The sequence below is a fragment of the Nerophis ophidion genome, linkage group LG05 (assembly GCF_033978795.1).
Source record: "Nerophis ophidion isolate RoL-2023_Sa linkage group LG05, RoL_Noph_v1.0, whole genome shotgun sequence".
Taxonomy (NCBI): Eukaryota; Metazoa; Chordata; class Actinopteri; order Syngnathiformes; family Syngnathidae; genus Nerophis; species Nerophis ophidion.
The window spans coordinates 3,693,905-3,720,959 of NC_084615.1; the positions used below are offsets into that span (position 1 = coordinate 3,693,905).

The 27,055-nt window shown below is 40.1% G+C and overlaps 1 protein-coding gene across 3 annotated transcripts; it reads left to right on the top strand.

Annotated features, from left to right (window-relative positions):
* Positions 1-1,406: 1,406 nt before the first annotated feature.
* prps1b (phosphoribosyl pyrophosphate synthetase 1B) lies at positions 1,407-24,922 on the top strand. Of its 3 annotated transcripts, XR_009806725.1 has the most exons (8): positions 1,407-1,762; positions 7,554-7,743; positions 12,734-12,832; positions 16,072-16,196; positions 17,364-17,537; positions 21,708-21,867; positions 24,066-24,337; positions 24,420-24,922. XR_009806725.1 is itself a non-coding variant. In XM_061899739.1 (7 exons), exons 1-7 carry the CDS (start codon positions 1,641-1,643, stop codon positions 24,156-24,158), a joined length of 963 nt encoding a protein of 320 aa, XP_061755723.1. In that variant the 5' UTR covers positions 1,407-1,640; the 3' UTR covers positions 24,159-24,922. The 3 variants fall into 3 exon arrangements, 2 of the variants coding, with proteins under 2 accessions (XP_061755723.1, XP_061755724.1); XM_061899739.1 differs by having other exon boundaries at positions 24,066-24,922; XM_061899740.1 differs by having other exon boundaries at positions 7,554-7,737; positions 24,066-24,922.
* The last annotated feature ends 2,133 nt before the right edge of the window (positions 24,923-27,055 follow it).

A 27,055-nucleotide genomic window follows, 5' to 3' on the forward strand; every position in this document is an offset into this window, starting at 1 on the left:
CTGGCTTAGAGCAGTGGTTCTCAAATGGGGGTACGCGTACCCCTGGGGGTACTTGAAGGTATGCCAAGGGGTACGTGAGATTTTTCAAAGATGTTCTAAAAATAGCAACAATTCAGAAATCCTTTATAAATATATTTATTGAATAATACTTCAACAAAATATGAATGTAAGTTCATAAACTGTGAAAATAAATGCAACAATGCAATATTCTGTGTTGACAACTAGATTTTTTTATGGAAATGTTCCATAAATTTAAAGATTTATTTTTTGGGGGGAAGAAATGTTTAGAATTAAGTTCCTGAATCCAGATGGATCTCTATTACAATCCCCAAAGAGGGCACTTTAAGTTGATGATTACTTCTATGTGTAGAAATCTTTATAATTAAGTTTTTAGTTATTTTCACATCTTTTTTTTCCCAAATAGTTCAAGAGTAACAAATGAGCAATATTTTGCACTGTTATACAATTTAATAAATCAGAAACTGATGACATAGCGTTTTCAATCAATCAATCAATGTTTACTTATATAGCCCTAAATCACTAGTGTCTCAAAGGGCTGCACAAACCACTACGACATCCTCGGTAGGCCCACATAAGGGCAAGGAAAAACTCACACCCAGTGGGACGTCGGTGACAATGATGACTATGAGAACCTTGGAGAGGAGGAAAGCAATGGATGTCGAGCGGGTCCAACATGATACTGTGAAAGTTCAATCCATAATGGATCCAACACATTCGCGAGAGTCCAGTCCAAAGTGGATCCAACACAGCAGCGAGAGTCCCGTTCACAGCGGAGCCAGCAGGAAACCATCCCAAGCGGAGGCGGATCAGCAGCGCAGAGATGTCCCCAGCCGATACACAGGCGAGCAGTACATGGCCACCGGATCGGACCGGACCCCCTCCACAAGGGAGAGCGGGACATAGGAGAAAAAGAAAAGAAACGGCAGATCAACTGGTCTAAAAAGGGAGTCTATTTAAAGGCTAGAGTATACAAATGAGTTTTAAGGTGAGACTTAAATGCTTCTACTGATTTATTTACTGTTTTATTTTACTTCTTTATCTCTTTTTTTTCAACCAAAAATGCTTTGCTCTGATTATGGGGTACTTGAATTAAAAAAATGTTCACTGAAAAAAGGTTGAGAACCACTGGCTTAGAGAATTCCATGCTTTCACACTAACAACAGACAAGCACAATCTACACTTGAATAAACAACACGCAGACAAAACGTCACAGACGTATACTAATGCACAAAGACCATATATATATATTATTGTATTGTCGTTGCTTTGATTTTCCAAATTGAGTCTTGGCTTTTTTTTTCTCCCCCACTTCAAATTGTGCAATGTCCGAGTTTGCCTGAACGCAGCAGCAGCAGCAGCAGCGCCTGCTGACGTGCAGTGCGTGGTGACGTCACGACGAAAAGACGTAAGTGAAAGTGTGCGCGCAGCAGGGAGAGGAAGATGGTGTGTGCAGCTAGAGGTGGCTAAATAGGTCGTGAGTGCTGCTCCTTGGAACGAGTAGCCGGACAACTGTTGCTTGGTTCCCGGTCGCTGTCTTGGACGTTTTGACTTGTATAAAAAAAAAAAAGAACAACAACAAAAATAGCCTCCGACTACTCGACGCCCTGGACAGCAGCAAAATGCCGAATATCAAAATATTCAGCGGTAGCTCTCACCCGGACCTCTCCCAAAAGATAGCCGACCGCCTGGGTCTGGAGCTGGGCAAGGTGGTGACCAAGAAATTTAGCAACCAAGAAACATGGTGAGTTTATAGTCGCGTTTGGCTTCTCCGAAAGCCGCCAACTTGCCAGCTAACTGCGCCAACCTAGCCTAGCTAAGCGTGTCCAGCGTGAAAATAGCCGCGCATTTGGCGAAAAGCGCTCGAGTTCTATTTTATCCCTAAAAGTTCATCAAATTTTCGTTGAATATCTTAAAAGCTATGTGCATTTATTTCTTTTTAATCATTGTCCAACCAAAGGGTGTTGAACTCATTTTTACCGAGGGGCCACATGGAGGAAAATGTGTTCCCTAGTGCAGTGTTTTTCAACCACTGTGCCGCGGCACTAGATACAGTCTGGTGTGTCGTGGCGGATGGTCTAATTCAGGGGTGCCCATTACGTCGACCGCGGGGGGTTTGTCAGTCGATCTCCAGCCAGGCTTTTTAAAAAAATAGACCTAAAAATGAGTGATCAATCTTCACCAAGACGTCACTTAAATGACATTCACGGTACCGGAGGGTCTTGTGAGATGACGCTGGCTGCTGCAAAATCATTATTATTAAAAATATGACCGAGAGGAAGGCGAGAAACACTTTTTATTTCAACAGACTCTCGCGCCGTACCTTCCGTCAAAACTCTAAAGGCCGACTGCACATTTCCTATCTTCACAATAAAAGCCCTGCTTCATGCTGCCTGCGCTAACTAAATACAGAGTCTCGGAAAACTGGCGTGCACAAGCGATCCCTCAGAAAGCTGGCGTGCACGTCACTTGTGCACGCCAGCTTTCCGAGACTCTTATTTTGTTAGCGCAGGCAGCATGAAGCAGGGCTTTTATTGTGAAGATAGGAAATGCGCAGTCGGCCTTTAGAGTTTTGACGGAAGGGACGGCGCGAAAGTCTGTTGAAATAAAAAGTGTTTCTCGCCTTCCTCTCTGTCATTTTTTCATAATAATGAACTGGCAGCAGCCAGCGTCATCTCACAAGACCCTCGGGTGCCGTGAATGTCAATCAAGCAAGCTACGGAATTTGCCGCCAATGTTTTTCTTGTAAAGTGTATGGAAGCTGGATGAATTAGATGCAAAAAACCAACCACTTTCATGTGGTATTGTACAGAAAGGACAACTTTTTTTCTCCTCCATTTGAAAATGTGGGCGTTATCATCATTACTGTCTGATTCCAATCAATGCAAGTCATCAGAATCAGGTAATACACCAACTTATATTCTTGTCTTCTTGAAAGAAAGACATCTATATGTGTTACACATGCTTGTATTATCATTAAACACATTTAACTTGTTTACAAAAATGTCTCTTTCATAAATAAATAAATATAAATGATATATATAAATGAGGTAGATCCCCTCGAGTTGGTCAATTGAAAAGTAGCTCGCCTGCAGAAAAAGTGTGGGCACCCCTGCCCTGGGGAATGGGTGGCAGCGGTGGCGGCAAGAAGAACGCGGAGTTGGAATATAATTACAACACTTTATGTACATATTAATATAATATTTACATATTTATATAATATGTAACTACAAGCTCCATTCACAGACAGAGTCCCATTGCTTTTATGAGCGGTCAAGCGAGTCAAAAGCCGAAAAAATAAATAAATACATTATTATTTATTTTAGATTTTTTTTTTTTTTTGTGGCGGCCGTAATTCTTTCGTGGCGGGCCGCCACAAATAAATGAATGTGTGGGAAACCCTGTGTTATGTGACTGGGCCGGCTGTTTGTATGAGGACAGCATGTGGCTGTTAGAGATTGAAGGTTTCAGGTGAGAGGGGACGCTAACGGCAGTGCCTTTAAGGCACGCCCCCAATATTGTTGTAGCTGAGATAAGCACCAGGGACCCCAAAGGGAATAAGCGGTAGAAAATGGATGGATGGATGGAATAAACAATGTGATGTGAATTATATTTATATAGCGCTTTTCCCTAGTGACTCAAAGCGCTTTACATAGTGAAACCCAATATCTAAGTTACATTTAAACCAGTGTGGGTGGCACTGGGAGCAGGTGGGTAAAGTGTCTTGCCCAAGGACACAACGGCAGTGACTAGGATGGCGGAAGCGGGAATCGAACCTGCAACCCTCAAGTTGCTGGCACGGCCGCTCTACCAACCGAGCTATACCGCGATAGATAGATAGATAGATAGGAATTTCTCTTCTGTAATCTGTTTGTGTTTTCTCCTTGTGTTTTATGTTCGGCCTTTCCCGCGGAAATGTGCCCTTATATGGGGAATTAAGGGCGTTTACCTATGCAAATTACGGAATTAAGGGTGTTCACATATGAAAGACACACACATGCTAACCATTTTGGCATTCAGCAACTTAAGAATAGCGGGTGGGAACAATTTGGCCGTTGAAGAACACGTCAATCTGATAATAATTGGTGGATTTGAGTCTTAAAATGCTCCCATCAGTGTTATTTTTTTTAATCTATCAAAAGATGACATGAAAAATAATATCAAAATGAAATTACAAGATGTTGTTAAAAATGTAAAGTACACATGATTGTCGCACACACACTATGTGTGGTGAGATTATCCTCTGCATTTGACCCATCACCCTCACCCCCTGGGAGGTGAAGGGAGCAGTGAGTAGAAGCGTTGTATAATATCTTAAAATCTGCGTGCATCCATCCATCCATTTCCTACCGCTTATTCCCTTTTTTTGGGGTCGCGGGGGGCGCTGGCGCCTATCTCAGCTACAATCGGGCGGAAGGCAGGGTGTGAAAAGCTGCGTGCATCCCTTTTTAATCATTGTCTAACCCAAGGGTGTCAAACTCATTTTTGCCTAAGGGACATATGGAGGAAAATCTGTTCCCAAGTGGGCCGGACTGTTAAAATCATGGCATGATAACTTAAAAATAAAGAAAACTTCAAATTTTGTTCTCTATTTAAAAAAAAAAAAAAAAAGGCCAAATACATTCTGGAAATGAACAAACCATATTGATTTTTTTATTTTTTTACACTTACATGTAGAGATTAATAGTATTCTATCTTCATTTGTCGTTATTAACACTTTCCGAATAAATTATGTGATAATTATTGGTGGATTTGAGTCTGTCAGAGTTTTAAAATACTACCATCAGTGGATTTTGTTTAATCCATCAAAAGATGAAATGGAAAATAATATCATAATGAAAACAATCACCTGGGGTTAGGTTAATTGGCAACACTAAAATTGGCGCTAGTGTGTGAATGTGGGTGTGAATGTTGTCTATCTGTGTTGGCCCTGCGATAAAGAGGCGACTTGCCCAGGGTGTACCCCGAATGCAGCTGATATAGGCTTTAGCACCCCCCAAAATCCCGAAAGGGACAACCAGTATAAAATGGATGGAAGAAATTACAAAATGTTATTAAAAAGTGAAAGTACCAATGATTGTCACACACACACTAGGTGTGGAGAGATTAGCCTCTGCATTTGACCCTCAGTGCTCCCCTCACCCCCTGGGAGGTGAGGGGAGCAGTGAGCAGCAGTGGTGGCCGTGCCCGGGAATCATAACTCATTTTTCTCAACTGATGTACTAACATAATTTGGTTATTCTGTACATATGGAGCATCATCTACAACAAAACATTGTGAATGTGGACTTGTATCATTAATCTCACATGAAGTTAGAAGTGGATACATATTACTTCAGCATATTTTCGTGCGCACAGAAAATGTGTCCCAGCAGTCATAAGTACAACACGAAATGTACAGAATATCAAAAGCATTGTTAGGGGTTTCAATGTAATATTAAATTAACGTGATTGACAATCAAAGCATGAATGTAACGATCCACATTTTGCATACCATCCCTAATAAGCAGCATAAGTACGTTGTGTCCAAACACAAAAGTGTCACTTCTATCTTAACACGGCGCATAACTCTGTCCTCTCCGAAAGCGAAATAAGAAATTGCTGTTGCGACATCCAGTGGACACATTTTCTTTCGTTCATAAATTTCAGCTCATTTTTAGATTTGGCAAACTCATCTCGTTTGATACCCCTGGTTTAAAGGGGAACATTATCACAATACGAAGGTCCTGCAGTCAGTCCTGGGTTCAAATCCAGGCTCAGGATCTTTCTGTGTGGAGTTTGCATGTTCTCGCCGTGAATGTGTGGGTTCCCTCCGGGTACTCCGGCTTCCTCCCACTTCCAAAGACATGCACCTGGGGATAGGTTGATTGGCAACACTAAATGGGCCCTAGTGTGTGAATGTTGTCTGTCTATCTGTGTTGGCCCTGCGATGAGGTGGCGACTTGTCCAGGGTGTACCCCGCCTTCCGCCCGATTGTAGCTGAGATAGGCGCCAGCGCCCCCCGCAACCCCGAAAGGGAATAAGCGGTAGAAAATGGATGGATGGACGGCATTATCACAATTTCAAAAGGGTTAAAAACAATAAAAATCAGTTCCCAGCGGCATGTTGCATTTTTTGCAGTTTTTTTTTTTCAAAATTTTACCGGCCTCCAAATATCCCTAAAAAAAAAGCTTTAAAGTGCTTGATTTTCGCTATTTGCGATGCCACTATCCATTTCCCTGTGACGTCATACAGTGCTGCCAATGTAAACAAACAATGGCGAATAGCACAGCAAGATATAGCGACATTAGCTCGGATTCAGACTCGGATTTCAGCGGCTTAAGCGATTCAACAGATTACGCATGTATTGAAACGGATGGTTGGAGTATGAAAGTATTGAAGAAGAAACTGAAGCTATTGAGCGACTAGCTATTGACGCTAGTCATAGCCATAGCATGGCCGAATAGCTGCGTTAGTGTGCGGACCAAACGATCAAGACTTTCGCATCTTGTGACACTGGAGCAACTTAAATCCGTCGATTGGTAAGTGTTTTTTCGCATTAAATGTGGGTGGAAGGAAACGTAATATAGTTGCAAATGCATCTGCAGGTTATCCATACATCTCTGTGCAATGTCTGCTTTAGCACCGCCGGTAAATAGCATGTTAGCATCGATTAGCATAGCATGTTAGCATCGATTAGCTGGCAGTCAACATCAAAACTCACCTTTGTGATTTCTGTGACTTTATCGTTACAAATGCATCTGCAGGTTATCCATACATCTCTGTGCCATGTCTGCCTTAGCATCGCCGGTATATAGCATGTTAGCGTCGATTAGCGTAGCATGTTAGCATTGATTAGCTCGCAGTCACGCCGCGACCAAATATGTCTGATTAGCACATAAGTCAACATCAACAAAACTCACCTTTGGGATTTCGTTGACTTTATCGTTGCAAATGCATCTGCAGGTTATCCATACATCTCTGTGCCATGTCTGTCTTAGCATCGCCGGTAAAATGTGGAGTTAGTCTGGTACATTCAGTGGGGGTCTGGCGGCAGACACTTTCGCATCTTCGGTGCAACTTGAATCCCTCCCTGTTAGTGTTGTTACACCCTCCGACAACACACCGACGAGGCATGATGTCTCCAAGGTTCCAAAAAATAGTCTAAAAAACGGAAAATAACAGAGCTGAGACCCAATGTTTACAATGGGTTGAAAATGAAAAGGGCGGCTGTATTACCTCAGCGACGTCACATTCTGACGTCATCACCTCCAGAGCGATAAACAGAAAGGCTTTTAATTCGCCAAAATTCACCCATTTAGAGTTGGGAAATCGGTTAAAAAAATATATGGTCTTTTTTCTGTACCATCAAGGTATATATTGAAGCTTACATAGGTCTGCTGATAATGTTCCCCTTTAACCATTATATTTGTCATTTTACACCCAAGTCCCAGCACATGTTACATGACACTCAGCCTTTGTTTGTTCTTCCCCCACGTTGTGTGTCTTGTTAGCTCTCTTCTAAGTGCTGTTTGTTTTGTCGCCTCCCTCTGACAGCGTGGAGATAGGGGAGAGTGTACGTGGAGAGGATGTCTATATTGTCCAAAGTGGCTGTGGGGAGATCAACGATAATTTGATGGAGCTCCTCATCATGATCAACGCCTGCAAGATAGCCTCCGCCTCCCGAGTTACAGCGGTCATCCCTTGCTTCCCATATGCCCGCCAGGATAAGAAGGACAAGGTGGGGGTGAGAGACATGTCTAATTATCTCTGTCATGCTGTTTGCCATCCAACATCTTGACGAGAAGCCTCTGACCATCAATGTCCATGCATTGCTTGTTTGGTTTTTCTCATTGCTCAGCTTTTTAGTTGCAAGTCCAACCATATTGTGTAGGCCACTGCTTGTGATCCTGCTAGTTTAAAGTACCAGTCGAGTGAAAACTTGTTGACTTTATGTGCTTAATTATGTTTCATTGTATCTAATAAACCATATCCAGTTATAGTTACAATCCGCAAAGGATGTGAAAATACTGTCTAAACATCACAAAATGCCACAAAATTCGATCAGCCATTTTAAATATTCCACGCCGAACTTCTTCGATAATTTCCTTAGCTTGAAGCTTGACGCTCCTGGAAGAATTCTTCTGCACTCCGACCATAGTATCAGATCAGTCCCACTGCAAATGCGCAAACATATGACGGAGATGTTTGTTTAGTTTTTATTTGAAGGGACAATGCACAGAAACATTAAGCTCAAAGACAGATATGTTCTGTACCAGATTATAGCTAATTAGCTCATTTCCATCTGATTGATTGATTGATTGATACTTGTATTAGTAGATTGCACAGTACAGTACATATTCCGTACAATTGACCACTAAATGGTAACACCCCAATAAGTTTTTCAACTTGTTTAAGTCGGGGTCCACGTTAATCAATGCAGTCCCTGGTTACCTAAATTAAAAGGGATACACAAATCATGCAATAAAATCATAACAACAAAATCAAATATCACGTAATCAAATTAAGACAAGTCATAAAATGACCTTTCATGCCCTTACCATGAATTGATTAACGTGGACCCCGACTTAGACAAGTTGAAAAACTTATTCGGGTGTTACCATTTAGTGGTCAATTGTACGGAATATGTACTGAACTGTGCAATCTACTAATAAAAGTTTCAATCAATCATGGACACAAACTTAATATACAATACAACCACACCTCATTTACATTATCACACAAAGACAATACATGCTCTTTTTCATGTGTGAATTAACACACGTTTTTCTTTTTTTTTTAATGCATTCTCAGTCGTAAATACATAAAAAGTCTGCTAACAAAGGGGGATCTCTATGCCGCCCACAAAACCCTCTAAATAACCATCCAAAACCTGCCAACAATACTCTGTATACATGTCGCGACCTGAATATTAACCAAATATTAGAGATGTAATTATAAGCGCTGTTGGCAAGCTTAACATCTGAGCTAAAAATAGGAATGAACTTTGAGATCGGCATCATTTCTAATATTACACACACATTCATTTCAAGTCTCACGTATTTAATTAGCTGGATGTGACGTCAGGTGAATACAACCTATACATGGTTAATATTCACGTCACAAAATGTTAATAGATCATATTTTTGGCGCTTTTTGGATGGTTATTTATTGGGTTGTATAGTCGAAATAGACACAATGACCTCATGGCTCCATTGTAAGCAGACTTTTATTGATGTGTATTTGAATTAGAATGCATTGAAACAAAGACATTTGTTCTTGTCTGTCACTAGAATTGTGAATTATAGGCAACATTCTAAAAAAAAACGTGCAGTTCCCCTTCAAATCCTAATCAGATTATCTAATTATATCACTATAAAAAAAATTCTGATAACTTTCAATGCATTTTCCTCTGTCTCGCACTTCCAGGCTACACTGTAGGCTCCTTCTTCCAGTGAGCATGCTCCCGCGACACATCAGTTTTTCCCATTTATTCATTTCTTTGTGGCTATAAATGAAATTTGCCCAGTCACAAATGTGTTTCTCCTCACTCGTGAACAAATAATAATGGAACTGTGGCAACATAACCTTTAGTTGCAAGTCCAACCATATTGTGTAGGCCACTGCTTGTGATCCTGCTAGTTTAAAGTACCAGTAGAGTGAAAACTTGTTGACTTTATGTGCTTAATTATGTTTCATTGTATCTAATAAACCATATCCAGTTATAGTTACAATCCGCAAAGGATGTGAAAATACTGTCTAAACATCACAAAATGCCAGAAAATTCGATCAGCCATTTTAAATATTCCACTCCGAACATCTTCGATAATTTCCTTAGCTTGACGCTCCTGGAAGAATTCTTCTAAACTCTGACCATAGTATCAGATCAGTCCCACTGGCTGGAAATGCGCAAACATATGACAGAGATGTTTGTTTAGTTTTTATTTGAAGGGACAATGCACAGAAACATCAAGCTCATAGACAGATATGTTCTGTACCAGATTATAGCTAATTTCCATCTGCAGTCCCTGGCTACCTAAATTAAAAGGGATACAAAAATCATGCAATAAAATCAAATATCACGTAATCAAATTAAGACAAGTCATAAAATGCCCTTTCATGCCCTTACCATGAATTGATTAACGTGGACCCCGACTTAGACAAGTTGAAAAACTTATTCGAGTGTTACCATTTAGTGGTCAATTGTACAGAATATGTACTGTACTGTGCAATCTACTAATAAAAGTTTCAATCAATCAATCATGGACACAAACTTAATATACAATACAACCACACCTCATTTACATTATCACACAAAGACTATACATGCTCTTGTTCATGTGTCAATACACGTTTTTCTTTTTTTTTTTTTAATGCATTCTCAGTCGTAAATACATAAAAAGTCTGCTAACAAACGGGGATCTCTATGCCGCCCACAAAACCCTCTAAATAACCATCCAAAACCTGCCAACAATACTCAGTATACATATCGCGACCTGAATATTAACCAAATATTAGAGATGTAATTATAAGCGCTGTTGGCAAGCTTAACATCTGAGCTAAAAATAGGAATGAACTTTGAGATCGGCATCATTTCTAATATTACACACACATTCATTTCAGGTCTCACGTATTTAATTAGCTGGATGTGACGTCAGGTGAATACAACCTATACTTGGTTGATATTCACGTCACAAAATGTTAATAGATCATATTTTTGGCGCTTTTTGGATGGGTATTTATTGGGTTGTATAGTCGAAATAGACACAATGACCTCATGGCTCCATTGTAAGCAGACTTTTATTGATGTGTATTTGAATTACAATGCATTGAAACAAAGACATTTGTTCTTGTCCGTCACTAGAATTGTGAATTATAGGCAACATTCTAAGAAAAAACCTGCAGTTCCCCTTCAAATCCTAATCAGATTATCTAATTATATCACTATAAAAAAAATTCCCCCGCTACCCCGAAAGGGAATAAGCGGTAGAAAATGGATGGATGGAACTTTCAATGCATTTTCCTCTGTCTCGCACTTCCAGGCTACACTGTAGGCTCCTTCTTCCAGTGAGCATGCTCCCGCGACACATCCGTTTTTCCCATTTATTCATTTCTTTGTGGCTATAAATGAAATTTGCCCAGTCACAAATGTGTTTCTCCTCGCTCGTGAACAAATAATAATGGAACTGTGGCAACTGTAACTCCGCTGCACAACACGCTTCATAAGCACCTGCTTTGCTTAAAAATAAGACATAGCAGAAGGGATTTGTTGTGCCAATTGTTCTACTTTGTTGCTATATTTCGCAAGTTGAGGTAAGCATAAGGAGTACAAGAGAGGCGTGAGTCTAGTGTTGCACATCTATTTGGTAATCCAATACAAGCAGTCACAAAATGCAAAATATTCTCAGCGCCAGCAGAGACCCGCCTACACAAGCCCAGGAAGTGTGTGTGAAAAATCTCCAGAGGCAACCTAACTATTATCACTTCCATAAGTGCTAAGAAGCACAACTTGGAAACACTTTTCTGTCGTTTGGCAACACTTTGCCTTTTTGGTGCAATATACTTTTTTATGGACTTCTGGCACATCGTAAAAATAAAACAAAAATGAAGCAAAAAGGTATGTAAGTAACAAGAAAAAATTAACGATAAAAGGAAAAATGCAAATATTCCGCCCTGTTGTCCTTTTTTCGTAATTGTAGTTTTCAGCGGGGGATAAAATGTTGACTTAATTTTTGTCCAAAATCATGCAGTCCTAATCTAGTGTATAATTCTGATGCGTCATCTATATTGCTGCTCCACGATCTTAGCGCTGCTTTTGATACCGTCGATAATATTTTATTAGAGCGTATCAAAACACGAATTGGTATGTCAGACTTAGCCCGGTCTTGGTTTAACTCTTATCTTACTGACAGGATGCAGTGCGTCTCCCATAACAATGTGACCTCGGACTATGTTAAGGTAAAATGTGGAGTTCCCCAGGGTTCGGTCCTTGGCCCTGCACTCTTCAGCATGTACATGCTGCCGCTAGGTGACATCATACGCAAATACGGTGTTAGCTTTCACTGTTATGCTGATGAAACCCAACTCTACATGCCCCTAAAGCTGACCAACACGCCGGATTGTAGTGAGCTGGAGGCGTGTCTTAATGAAATTAATCAATGGATATCCGCTAACTTTTTGCAACTCAACCCCCCAAAAAACGAAAATGCTGATTATCGGTCCTGCTAGACACCGACCTCTATTTAATAATACAACTTTAACATTTGACAACCAAACAATTAAACAAGGCGACTCGGTAAAGAATCTGGGTATTGTCTTCGTTGATTGATATAATAAATTCTGTTATTCCAATCATTTTTAAATTTAACTGTTCGCTTTTGTGTCTAAAACTTGGCTGTATATGTATGTATGTGTGTGTGTGTGTGTGTGTATATATATAATATGTATGTATGTATGTATGTATTTGTGTATATAAATACATAGATTTATATATACAAATACATTATATATATATATATATATATATATATATATGTGTGTATATGTATGTGTGTATATATATATATATATATATATATATATATATATATATATGGACAAATACGTATGTATGTAGATATGTGTGTATAATCCTAGAAATGATGCCAATTTCAAAGTACATTCCTATTTTTAGCTCACATGTTAAGCTTGCCAACAGACTTAGTCCACATGACTTAACAGATCCATTTTTATCACAGAGTCGTGCTCCCATCTCTGCCAAGTTGGTGGCCAACATGTTGTCCGTGTCAGGTGCAGACCACATCATCACCATGGATTTGCACGCCTCGCAGATACAGGTGAATATTTGCACATCACAACTATGGTCTGAGTCGTCTTTTTGTATGTGAATGCTTCGATGGGTTTAATCACTTCAGCATACAGTCAAAATTAGTATCTCTTTCTGCCGGCCACTTGTGCTCATTAAAATGTTGCGAGACAATATAAGCACCGCTTTGTTTACTGATGTTGTTCTGAAAGTGACATCCCCATACTTGCACATGTTTTTTTTTCCCATTGTTTAAAGCTAACGGGTATCGTTATCAAAAACTTTAACATTGAGGCCACAGTTTGTTGTATAACGGAAAATGTCAATGCTTTAGTGTAAACAGGATTTGTTAACGCGACGGTCACCAAGTAAAAACATCTAATGAACGATTAAGCCACTTAGTTTTCTTTCTGTTTTGTTTGCCTTTTAAAGAAACTTTTTTTTAAATACTTCAAGAGTTCTTGAATACAACTACTATTTTTCTTTATATTGGAGTAATTTGAAAGTATTATTACATTAGCAAACCCTAAATGTAAGCCACCTTTATCCAGGGAATTATTTAATTGCGTCTTTCACAACGATGGCTTCATTCATTTAAGGAATAAAAATACATGTAATGGGTGAGGGGGACAATTTGCTGGGGTTGTGGATCGATCAATGTATTGTGAGGTTAAATATGGCCTTTTATGCCTAATCAATATATTTTCAAAACACCTAGATAGGATATACATTTATTAATCATACAAAAGGGAAATTATATATTTGCAGTGCAGATTTGTAGATACAGTAACAAAAGTAAAGCATAATGAAAAACTAAAAATGAGTAATACATGTTTATGTATTTGTTCTCATTGATCCAATTCATTGTATTGCGGGGCATTCAAAATCTCCTTAAACATGTCTTAATCTATTGTGCTTGTTTGTGCTGCAAAAAATGTTTTTGTGCTGTTGGCGTCTAAATTATAACTACGCCCCAACAATGTCAAAATTTCCACAAACTTGTTACATTAGTCTGCTTCATTTGTGCTTGTTTGTGCTGCAAAAACTGTTGGTCTTTTATAATATTTAAGTTATTAACTAATTTTGATTCATATCCAACCCCTCCCCCGCACCCTGTGTTGGGCATTTAAGCATTATTTAACTTTAACCATGCCCAAATCTCCCCAATTATTTGTGCTTTCTACTTGTTTGTGTTGCAAAAATGTTTGGTCTGTTTGTTATGACTTAAGTTATTAATGAATTATGAGTCACAACCAGCCCCTCCACCATGGCAAAACCTCCCCATACCAGTCCCAATCGTTTGTTTTGTTTGTGCTTGTTTTTGCTTATTTGTGCTGCCAAAATATTTGGTGAAACGCTTACAGTTTTTAAGTTAACATTTTATAGTATTTAAGTGTTATTACTTATAACCAAGCCTCCCAACTTGTTGCATACGTTGGTACTATGTTTGTGCTGCAAAAGTCTTTATTCTAGCTCTTACAGTTTTTAAGTATAGCATATACTTGAATCACGAAACGTAAAGTTAAAAGCTATAACAGTCAGTAGTAGGGTTGGGCGATTTATGAGTGTGATTTGAGAATCGTGATTAATTTCAGACAATCGTGGTGATGAGCTTTTAGCATCTATAACCTAGATCCAACATGGTGGAAATGTCTGTTAGAAGATACCAGCATAGTAAACCATAGGGATGCAACTTTTTTGGTATAATCCTGCACGGAACAATTCCTCTTTATTTAAATTGTCCGTGTGTGTGACTGTGTTGTATTAGGCCCTTTTCCCCCGCAGGAGCTTTTTCAGGAACTTCCCCACTTGAATAAAGTTCCTTCTGTGTTTTCACCAAAAACTACCCGGGTTGATTTAGTCCTTTCGGAAACTTTCGTCATTCCTCCTAACTGGGTGGGACTTTTCCAAGCAGCCAGGAATATTTTCGGGGGCGGGCTGTGCTGTCGAACGCTGATTGGTTGAACACTTAGGGGTGTTCCTAAAACGTATTTTTCAAACACACGACTGTCATTGGAATACAAGCAGCAACTTGTGTATTTCTATTTTAACAAACTTGACAACGGAGAGGGATTTCGAAAATGCAGGAACTTGTGTTGAGCATCTTTGTGAACTATCTTGTAGTGTTCTTACTCAGCTGTAGTCTTTGAACTATTTGCAGTTTGTTTATTATTTTTACAAACTTAATTTCGTTATGCGAAGCTACAAGAAGTTTGTGGGTTCTGTTGATAATTTTCGTCTTTAGAACATTTAACATTAACATGACACTAAGGTATAAGTAATCAAATATATGTAAATTAAAAGCAGTGTACGACACTGCATTTCTTTCAGTGGATAACAAGGGAGTTTAAAAATTAGATTTAGGGTTGTTTGCTTACCACATGGTCTCAAATGTCATTGTTTAATACATTTGGTAACTAGGATACTTACAGTATTTTACACGATTTGCTGCAGCAACTCCTGCAAATTAAACAGATACATGACAAAAAAAACTCCCCTCGACATCGGACACAGTAGCACACACTACAGTGAGCAGATGCTTAATGGATCTGTTGTGGGCTATAGTTCATTTTTTTAAATATGCAACCACCACAGTTGGTCCACAGGAAGGACTTTAGACACTATTGTAAAGGAGCCTAATGCTTGTACTCCTGGGTCAAAACAATGTTTTGTATACATGTTTCTGTCTTCCATAAGTCATTTGCAAATAGTATAATTATTTTTGACCAGTAGTTGAAGTAAGAATGAGCACTTTGATTCAAAAGCAGAAACAATCCAACAGCGCTGTTGGCCACCTTTTTGTTATTTTGGTTGTGTGACGCACTTGTGTATGCTCAACTTGAACAGTTTATGGCCTAGTGGTTAGAGTGTCCGCCCTGGGATCGGTTGGTTGAGTCATACCAAAAACTATTAAAAAATGGGACCCATTGCCTCCCTGCTTGGCACTCAGCATCAAGGGTTGGAATTGGGGGTTAAATCACCATAAATGATTCCCGGGCGCGGCACCGCTCCTGCCCACTGCTCTCCTCACTTCCCAGGGGGTGATCAAGGGGATGGGTCAAATGCAGAGGACACATTTCACCAAACCTAGTGTGTGTGTGACAATCATTAGTACTTCAACTTTAACTTTACATATGTGTATGACCTCCACATTTAAAATTATTACTCCGTGGTGTCGTAATGGAAAATATGAGACCTCATCTGTGGCTAATTGCAGTTAAAAACTGAAAAAAAAAAGATTTCTCCATCTTTTTTGCGATTGTCTTTTAGGGGTTCTTCGACATCCCGGTGGATAACCTGTATGCAGAGCCTGCCGTGTTAAAGTGGATCAGAGAGAACATATCAGAGTGGAAGAACTGTACCATCGTCTCCCCTGATGCTGGTGGAGCAAAGAGGTAAACTTATTGAGGACTCTTCAGCCTTGTAATGTAGAATATATACCGTATTTTTCGGACTTTAAGTCAACGTTTTTTTCATAGTTTGGCCGTGGGTGCGACGTATACTCCGGAGCGGCTTATGTGTGAAATTATTAACACATTACCGTAAAATATCAAATAACATTATTTACATCATTTGCGTGAGCGACGAAGAAAATGTCCGCAATCGTCACACACACGCCAACCAAAAAGAATTTGGCGGCGGCGGTTCATGGCAGAAGTGCATTGTGGGTCATGATATGCTATACGCTACTGCTGGAGCTATTTAAATGGATCACATCAACATTGGCGGTAACTTATAAAAACTGAGAAGGACTGAACTAAAATGGCACCGAAAAGGAATTCATGTACTGCAGATTACAAGCTGGACGTAGTGAAATATGCTGCAGACAACAGCAATCGAGCAGCAGAAAGAAAGGACGCTAGCTGGGCGCATACCAGGGGCGACACCGAGGAAGATATCATCGGATTTAGTGATCGGGAGTGACCGATTGTTTGGTAAACGTATAGCATGTTCTATATGTTATAGTTATTTGAATGACTCTTACCATGATGTGTTACGTTAACATAGCAGGCACCTTCTCAGTTGGTTATTTATGCCTCATATAACGTACACTTATTCAGCCTGTTGTTCACCATAGCTCGGTTGGTAAAGCGGCCGTGCCAGCAACTTGAGGGTTGCAGGTTGGATTCCCGCTTCCGCCATCCTAGTCACTGCCGTTGTGTCCTTGAGCAAGACACTTGACCCACCTGCTCCCAGTGCCACCCACACTGGTTTAATTGTAACATAGATATTGGGTTTCACTATGTAAAGCGCTTTGAGTCACTAGAGAAAAGCGCTATATAAATATAATTCACTTCACTATTCTTTATTTATTTAAAAATTGCCTTTCAAATGTCTATTCTTAGTGTTGGGTTTTATCAAATACATTTCCCTAAAAATGCGACTTATACTCCAGTGCAATGTATATATGTTTTTTTCCTTCTTGTTGTGCATTTTCGGCCGGTGCGACTTATACTCCGGAGCGACTTATAGTCCGAAAAATACGGTACTGTTGATGATGATTTAATAGTGCAGAAATGTTCACCTGGCTGTAACGATGCTGCTTGTCATTCTCTCTGCAGGGTCACCTCTATCGCAGACAGGTTAAATGTGGACTTTGCTCTTATTCACAAGGAAAGAAAAAAGGCGAACGAGGTTGACCGCATGGTTCTTGTCGGGGATGTGACTGGTCGGGTGGCCATTCTTGTAGATGACATGGCAGACACGTGTGGGACAGTCTGCCATGCTGCCGACAAGTAAGCAGTGATTTTGCTAGGTACACGTTCTCGCGTCCCTGACACATAATTAACTAAAAAGACGCAATCAACTTAGTCTCTTTGGGTCTGAAACAGGCCTCATTTTTCCCACGAAAAAGGATACATTGGGTTGTATGGTATACCGGTACTAATGAATTAAAAGCAGTACTATACTGCCATTGAAAAATACTGGTCCTTTTTTTCATCAGCATGCTGCCGTGCAACTGGGACGTTGCTGAGCCGAGGCGCACGTAATGTGTGTCAGCACGCACACAAAAGGCGCATAAAAGCAGAAACCCAATGAAGAGGGAAAATGGCAAAACGGCAATTCTACTATTGATTGAAACTTTTATTAGTAGATTGAACAGTACAGTACACATTCCGTACAATTGACCACTAAATGGTAACACCTGAATACATTTTTCAACATGTTTAAGTCGGGTTCCACGTCAATCAATTCGTGGTAATAAAAAGGGTGTGAGAAATGCAACATGGAGGTACTTTAACTTCAAAAGTCTCAATACAAGTGACGCTTTACACACAAAAGCGATGCCTCGCACGCGGTGTTTTAAAACTTGTCTTGCCAAAAGATGCAGATTGGTATTGCCACCCTTTTTTTCAAACTAAGGTTAACATTTAGATAACCTTCACACCTGCCCAAGGGTTTTAGAGAGTGACTGGTAATAAAGTTAACTCGCTCCAATTTTGTGCACAGGTAGATCATACTTGCCAACCCTCCCGATTTTCCCAGGAGACTCCCAAATTTCTCCCGATTTCCACCCGGACAGCAATATTGGGGGTGTGCCTTACAGGCACTGCCTATAGCGTCCTCTACAACCTGTCGTCACGTCCGCTTTTCCTCCATTCTAACAGCGTGCCGGCCCAGTAACATAATATATGCTGCTTTTACACACACACCAGTGAATGCAATGCATACTTGATCAACAGCCTTACAGGTCACACTGAGGGTGGCCGTATAAACAACTTTAACACTGTTACAAATATGCGCCACATTGTGAACCCACAACAAACAAGAATGACAAACACATTTCAGGAGGAAATCAGCACCGTAACCCAACATAAACACAACAGAACAAATACCCAGAACTCCTTGCAGCACTAACTCTTCCGGGACGCTAAAATATACACCCCCGCTACCACCAAACCCCCATCTCCTGAATTCGGAGGTCTCAAGGTTGGCAAGTATGAGGTAGATACACACACAGCTGGTTGGTTTGTTGCCAATAACTAGTGAAGTCCAAACAACAGAATTTCACTTGCATTAGTTTACTTGCAGTGTGTTTAATCCCTCACTGGTTTAAGAACGTTTTTGAGGGAGAGTTTGAACCCCAGATGACACAGTTGTGGTCTTACTTGAAATGCCCTAACACGTTTGGAAGCATTTCAGAATCAGAAGAGTTTTTATTGCCATTGTTTGAGAACGGGTTGACAAACTAGGAATTCTACTTGGCGCAATCGTGCAACATAAAACACATATAACACAGAATAGAATAACATGGGCTTTCGAAACCAAACATTTCGAAATCTTTGGTTGATCATGATGAAGTTGATCTGATTTTGCGCTCTGTCGCCTGGGCTTTTCCATTTGTACTGCCTTCTGGGATCGGTTTTGAACCACATGTTGGCACATACCGTATTTAATTTGCTTGATGCCGTTCACTTTTGTGTTGATACGTTTTTATTGTTTAAGAGACATATAAATGGTAAATAGGTTGTACTTGTATTACGCTTTTCTACCTTCAAAGTACTCAAAGTGCTTAACGCTACTTCCACATTTACCCATTCACACACACATTCACACACTGATGGAGGGAGCTGCCATGCAAGGCGCTAACCAGCACCCATCAGGAGCAAGGGTGTAGTGTCTTGCTCAAGGACACAACGGACGTGACGAGGTTGTACTAGGTTGGGGATTGAACCAGGGACCCTCGGGTTGCGCACGGCCACTGTGCCACGCCGTCCCAAATATTTGGTGACGTTCATGAAAAATCTTTAGAATGTGTTTAATTACCTATCGATCAATCAATGTTTACTTATATAGCCCTAAATCATGAGTGTCTCAAAGGGCTGCAAAAGCCACAACGACATCCTCTGCTCAGATCCCACATCAGGGCAAGGAAAAACTCAACCCAATGGGACGATGAGAAACCTTGGAGGGGACCGCAGATGTGGGTCCCCCCCCTTTGTCGAGTGGATCTAGCATGATATTGGGAGAGTCCAGTCCATAGTGGATCTAACATAATAGTGAGTCCAGTCCATAGTGGATCTAACATAATAGTGAGTCCAGTCCATAGTGGATCTAACATAATAGTGAGAGTCCAGTCCATAGTGGATCTAACATAATAGTGAGAGTCCAGTCCATAGTGGATCTAACATAATAGTGAGTCCAGTCCATAGTGGATCTAACATAATAGTGAGTCCAGTCCATAGTGGATCTAACATAATAGTGAGTCCAGTCCATAGTGGATCTAACATGATAGTGAGTCCAGACCATAGTGTATCTAACATAATAATGAGAGTCCAGTCCATTGTGGATTTAACATAATAGTGAGTCCAGTCCATAGTGGATCTAACATAATAGTGAGTCCAGTCCATAGTGGATCTAACATAATAGTGAGTCCAGTCCATAGTGGATCTAACATAATAGTGAGAGTCCAGTCCATAGTGGATCTAACATAATAATGAGAGTCCAGTCCATAGTGGATCTAACATAATAGTGAGAGTCCAGTCCATAGTGGATCTAACATAATAGTGAGTCCAGTCCATAGTGGATCTAACATAATAGTGTGAGAGTCCAGTCCATAGTGGATCTAACATAATAGTGAGTCCAGTCCATAGTGGATCTAACATGATAGTGAGTCCAGTCCATAGTGGATCTAACATAATAGTGAGTCCAGTCCATAGTGGATCTAACATAATAGTGAGAGTCCAGTCCATAGTGGATCTAACATAATAGTGAGAGTCCAGTCCATAGTGGATCTAACATAATAATCAGAGTCCAGTCCATAGTGGATCTAACATGATAGTGAGTCCAGTCCATAGTGGATCCAACATAATAGTGAGTCCAGTCCATAGTGGATCTAACATAATAGTGAGAGTCCAGTCCATAGTGGATCTAACATAATAATGAGAGTCCAGTCCATAGTGGATCTAACATAATAGTGTGAGAGTCCAGTCCATAGTGGATCTAACATAATAGTGTGAGAGTCCAGTCCATAGTGGATCTAACATAATAGTGAGAGTCCAGTCCATAGTGGATCTAACATAATAGTGAGTCCAGTCCATAGTTGATTTAACATAATAGAGTCCAGTCCATAGTGGATCTAACATAATAGTGAGAGTCCAGTCCATAGTGGATCTAACATAATAGTGAGAGTCCAGTCCATAGTGGATCTAACATAATAGTGAGAGTCCAGTCCATAGTGGATCTAACATAATAGTGAGTCCAGTCCATAGTGGATCTAACATAATAGTGAGTCCAGTCCATAGTGGATCTAACATGATAGTGAGTCCAGTCCATAGTGGATCTAACATAATAGTGAGTCCAGTCCATAGTGGATCTAACATAATAGTGAGAGTCCAGGCCATAGTGGATCTAACATAATAATGAGAGTCCAGTCCATAGTGGATCTAACATAATAATGAGAGTCCAGTCCATAGTGGGTCTAACATAATAGTGAGTCCAGTCCATAGTGGATCTAACATAATAGTGAGAGTCGAGTCCATAGTGGATCTAACATAATAGTGAGAGTCCAGTCCATAGTGCATCTAACATAATAGTGAGTCCAGTCCATAGTGGATCTAACATAATAGTGAGTCCAGTCCATAGTGGATCTAACATAATAGTGAGTCCAGTCCATAGTGGATCTAACATAATAGTGAGTCCAGTCCATAGTGGGGCCAGCAGGAGACCATCCCGAGCGGAGTCAGGTCAGCAACTTAGAGATGTCCCCAACAGATACATTTTGAACATAAATGAAAATATGTTAATCATATCCTTACCATAATCAAAAAATAATAATAAAATAGAGCTACTTTTTTGGAATTGAGGATTCACTACATTAAAATCTTAACATCACTGAGTAAGCATCAGCAAACGACTTCCGCTTGATAAACATGATCACACATCTTACTTTTTTTGTGTTTTAGGTTGATTTCTGCCGGTGCTACCAAAGTCTACGCCATCCTCACCCATGGCATCTTTTCTGGGCCCGCAATCTCTCGCATCAACAATGCCTGCTTTGAAGCAGTTGTGGTCACTAATACGATTCCCCAGGAAGAGAAAATGAGGCATTGTCCCAAAATACAAGTAAGGTCGCCTTTTTATTTTCTGCACCGGTTCTCTTATTTCTTTCAGTCATGTGCCTTTTTTGAACAAATCATTTCCTTCAAAGCTCAACTGTTAATACATTTGTCAAAATAAAGAGTGCCGTCAATGCAAACTAACACAAGTGCAGGTATTTGGTTTCAAAAAAAAAAAGTATATTAGCGCGCTGCTGCTGTGATCGTGACTCTAATGACAAAAAGGATAAGTTTATTTGAAGTTGATATACTGCTACAAATATTAGTCACATCTACAATTCATGTCTGCAGTTGTTTTTATGCTGTGAAGTTAATATTGTGTCTCATTATTTAACTTCATATGTCCCTGTGTTTCAGCAATGTTTGATAGCGATATTAAAGACCTACTAAAATGAGATGTTCTTATTTAAACGGGGATAGCAGGTCCATTCTATGTGTCATACTTCATCATTTTGCCATATTGCCATATTTTTGCTGAAAGGATTTAGTAGAGAACATTGGCGATAAAGGTAGAAGATGGATGGACAGAGACAAAGCTGCGATATATCGCCCAGCCCTATTTGTAATTACACTCACTTGTAGTGTAGCAAGTAACAGGTGCTGGCAATATAGAAATCACACTTGCAGCCAGTTAAAATGGAGAAAAGCTACAAATGAATGTATGGGAAACACTGGTCATCAACACAGGGCCTCAGTGTAACCGTTGTAGTGGCTGCACTTGGCCAAGTGTTATTCATGCATTCATCCATCCATGAGCTCCGTACTGAATGTTGGCATTTCCTGCCCAAAACAGAACAAGGAAGGAGTCACACTCCACTATTTGATAAATAAACTACAGCAGGGGTCACCAACCTTTTTGAAAGCAAGAGCTACTTCTTGGGTACTGATTAATGCGAAGGGCTACCAGTTAGATACACACTTAAATAAATTGCCAGAAATAGCCAATTTGCTCAATTCACCTTTTTATTTATATATATATATATAAATGTGTATTTCTGTCTGACATTCCAATGTCAGTACAATTTTTTTTCCTTTTACGGAAGGTTTTTTGTGGAGAATAAATGATGAAAAAAAAACACTTAATTGAACGGTTTAAAAGAAGAAAAAAGAGGAAACAAATTAAAATTACATTTTGAAACATGGTTTATCTTCAATTTCGACTCTTTAAAATTCAAAATTCACCCGAAAAAAAGAAGACAAAAAGTAGCTCATTTGAATCTTTTTGAAAAAATTCCATCCATTTTCTACCGCTTATTCCCTTTTTTTGGGGTTGAGGGGGGCGCTGGCGCCTATCTCAGCTACAATCGGGCGGAAGGCGGGGTACACCCTGGACAAGTCGCCACCTCATCGAAAAATTAAAAACAATAATTTAAAGAACATCATTAGTAATTTTTCCTGATTAAGAATAATTTTCGAATTGTGATGACATGTTTTAAATAGGTTAGAATCCAATCTGCATTTTGTTAGAATATATAACAAATGGGACCAAGCTATATTTCTAACAAAGACAAATCATTATTTGTTTTCGATTTTCCGAACAAAAATTGTAGAAAGCAATTCAAAAGACTTTGAAATAAGATTTAAATTTGATTGTAAAGTTTTTCTAGATTTGCCAAAATATTTTTTTTTTAATTTATAATAAGTTTTAATAAATATTTCACAAATAGTCTTTGTCAAAAAACAGAGGCTAAAATGAAGAATTAAATTAAAGTGTATGTATTATTCTTTACAATTAAAAAAAAAAATACTTGAACATTGATTTAAATTGTCAGTAGAAAAAGGGAAGGAATTTAAAAGATAAAAATCCTAAAATAATTTTTAAGGTTGTATTTTTTTCTCTAAAATTGTCTTTCTGAAAGTTATAAGAAGCAAAGTAAAAAAAATAAATGAATTTATTTAAACAAGTCAAGACTAAGTCTTGAAAATATTTTTGGGGATTTTTAAATTCTATTTGAGTTTGAGCAAAGCGAGACCAGCTTGCTTGTAAATAAATAAAATTTAAAAAAATAGAGGCAGCTCACTGGTAAGTGCTGCTATTTGAGCCATTTTTAGAACAGCCTAGCGGGCGACTCATCTGGTCCTTACAGGCACCGCGTTGGTGACCCCTGAACTAGAGCAAGACAGTCTTGGTGATTTTAGAAGAAAAATGGATACTGGTTATTAGTTATCTGATTCACTATTTATTTATATTTTTTTAATTTTCAGGTTATCGACATCTCCATGATCCTGGCAGAGGCCATCCGTAGAACTCACAACGGTGAATCTGTGTCCTACCTCTTCAGCCATGTCCCGTTGTAACAGCGTCCGACGTCAGGCCAAAAGCAAATGAAGCGATCCCCCCCCCCCCCCATTCAAACACAACCATTAGAGAAGTTCTTCTGCAAACTCACCTTGATGTTGGAGAGGGGGAAAAAAGAACTGTTATATCTGTTACCTGCATCCCGCTCACTTTGTGCATCGTGTCTCTCGCGACCGGGGTACTACAGTTTATGCTCCCCAATCTATTTATTGTTATTGAGTCAAGTGTCCACTGTGCACTTTGTCTGCTTCTCATAACAGGTAGCGACTGATGGAGATGCCTCTCCTGTTGGTGTCAGGGAGCTCAGGAAGGAGAATGACCTCGTATACGAAGCTGTTACAAAAATGAGGTTTTTATGGTACTCTTGTAGATCTTCTGCTTTTTGAATGTGTAAACATCCTAGTTTATTGTGCCACTAAAGCTCCACTCAACAATGAGTGCCTCAGCAGTTTGAACAGCCATCAATCCTCTTGCTCCTAATTACATTATTAGGGCGTGTCATGGATAAAGAACATGCATGCAGTGGTCTTTTCAACTCTTGGGGTACTGTTTATTGAGCGGGGTTGTATTTTGAATATCTTTTTATGAATTTGTTTTTTTAACTTAGGGTTTCTGTAGATTTGCCTCAGAAAAGTGCTCCTGCTCCCCAACACTCGTCATTTTGTGGTCTTATGATTTGTCTTAATTCCAAACAAAACCGTTTACTTTTTGAGTAGGCACCATTTATGTTGTTTTTAATAAAGCTTTTGGAATCCCAAACAAATTTCTTTACATTTCCAATTTATTTGATCCAGACCAGCTTGAGATGTGGCAGATTGTTCTTGTGGACGTGGTTAACCAGTTAGGTCTGTCCCTTCTGTAGAAGACTTTTAAATGGCGATTGAAACATGGCGGTGTAAAAAATCTGTTTGTATGAACCTTGTTAGAATAGCAAAAAAACAAGTTTATCCAATAAGATATTAATATTTTTTTTAAATTTCCGTCTCATTTATGCTGCACAGATATGCTAAATTGACCTAAAATCAGAGGTAGACACAAAAAAGTGTGGATAATTTAAGGCCTTTCTGTTTTTGAAATAGGAGAATAGAGTCCCATGTTTTACAACAGGGGTCACCAAACATTTTGACTCGGGAGGCCAGGCTCTCTGTGTGTGTGTGTGTGTTTGTGTGTGTGTGTGTTTGTGTGTGTGTGTGTCTTTTCCTCATGCACTAATTGACTAAAAGAGCTCTGATGTCACATTGTCGATTGGAAAATGCATTTTTAGACAATAAGACCGGAATGAGAATCAGCACCTCCAAGTCCGAGTCCATGGTTCTCGCCCGGAAAAGGGTGGAATGCCGTCTCCGGGTTGGGGAGGAGACCCTGCCCCAAGTGGAGGAGTTCAAGTACCTAGGAGTCTTGTTCACGAGTGAGGGAAGAGTGGATGGTGAGATCGACAGGCGGATCGGTGCGGCGTCTTCAGTAATGCGGACGTTGTATCGATCCGTTGTGGTGAAGAAGGAGCTGAGCCGGAAGGCAAAGCTCTCAATTTACCGGTCGATCTACGTTCCAATCCTCACCTATGGTCATGAGCTTTGGGTCATGACCGAAAGGATAAGATCACGGGTACAAGCGGCCCAAATGAGTTTCCAGGTCTCTCCCTTAGAGATAGGGTGAGAAGCTCTGCCATCCGGGAGGAACTCAAAGTAAAGCCGCTGCTCCTTCACATCGAGAGGAGCCAGATGAGGTGGTTCGGGCATCTGGTCAGGATGCCACCCGAACGCCTCCCTAGGGAGGTGTTTAGGGCACGTCCAGCTGGTAGGAGGCCACGGGGAAGACCCAGGACACGTTGGGAAGACTATGTCTCCCGGCTGGCCTGGGAACGCCTCGGGATCCCCCGGGAAGAGCTAGACGAAGTGGCTGGAGATAGGGAAGTCTGGGCTTCCCTGCTTAGGCTGCTGCCCCCGCGACCCGACCTCGGATAAGCGGAAGATGATGGATGGATGGATGGAAGATTTGCCTGAGCGTCTCGGAGACACAGAGCGTAACAAACGGTAAAAAATGGATTTGACAAGACAGATTTTAAAAACGTAGTGGAAAAAAATATGTGTGTATATATGTGTATATGTATATTAAAATCTCCTGATGATTGAGGGAACCCCTCATGAAACAGTTTTATAGAGATGAAGTAGTCTTGTGATTTTTCTCACACCTACATGTGTGTGTGTATATATATATATATATATATACGGTGGCAGAGGGGTTAGTGCGTCTGCCTCACAATACGAAGTTCCTGCAGTCCTGGGTTCAAATCCAGGCTCGGGATCTTTCTGTGTGGAGTTTGCATGTTCTCCCTGTGAATGCGTGGGTTCCCTCCGGGTACTCCGGCTTCCTCCCACTTCCAAAGACATGCACCTGGGGATAGGCCCCTCCCACTTCCAAAGACATGCACCTTGGGATAGGTTGATTGGCAACACTAAATTGGCCCTAGTGTGTGAATGTGAGTGTGAATGTTGTCTGTCTATCTGTGTTGGCCCTGCGATGAGGTGGCGACTTGTCCAGGGTGTACCCCGCCTTCCGCCCGATTGAAGCTGAGATAGGCGCCAGCGGCCCCCGCGACCCCACAAGGGAATAAGCGGTAGAAAATGGATGGATGGATGGATATATATATATATATATATATATAATTAGGGATGCACCGAAATGAAAATTTGTGGCCGAAACCGAATAAAATTTGAGCGCTTGGCCGAATACCAAACACCGAATAATGAATGCAGTTTTTCACAACTTTTTTATATTGCATAAATAGCCTGGAATACATTTTTAGACATGTTTTTCAAATAAAGTACATTTGTATTGAATATTGTCATTTTTTAATATTCCAGTAGCCTTTGCTTTTTAAACAAAAGCACACAGT

Coding starts and splice junctions, on each gene's coding strand:
- prps1b (XM_061899739.1), top strand. CDS start 1,641: ATGCCGAATATCAAAATATTCAGCGGTAGCTCTCACCCGGACCTCTCC. Junction 1,763..7,553: donor TTTAGCAACCAAGAAACATG/GTGAGTTTATAG, acceptor TCCCTCTGACAG/CGTGGAGATAGGGGAGAGTG. Junction 17,538..21,707: donor GTCTGCCATGCTGCCGACAA/GTAAGCAGTGAT, acceptor TTTGTGTTTTAG/GTTGATTTCTGCCGGTGCTA.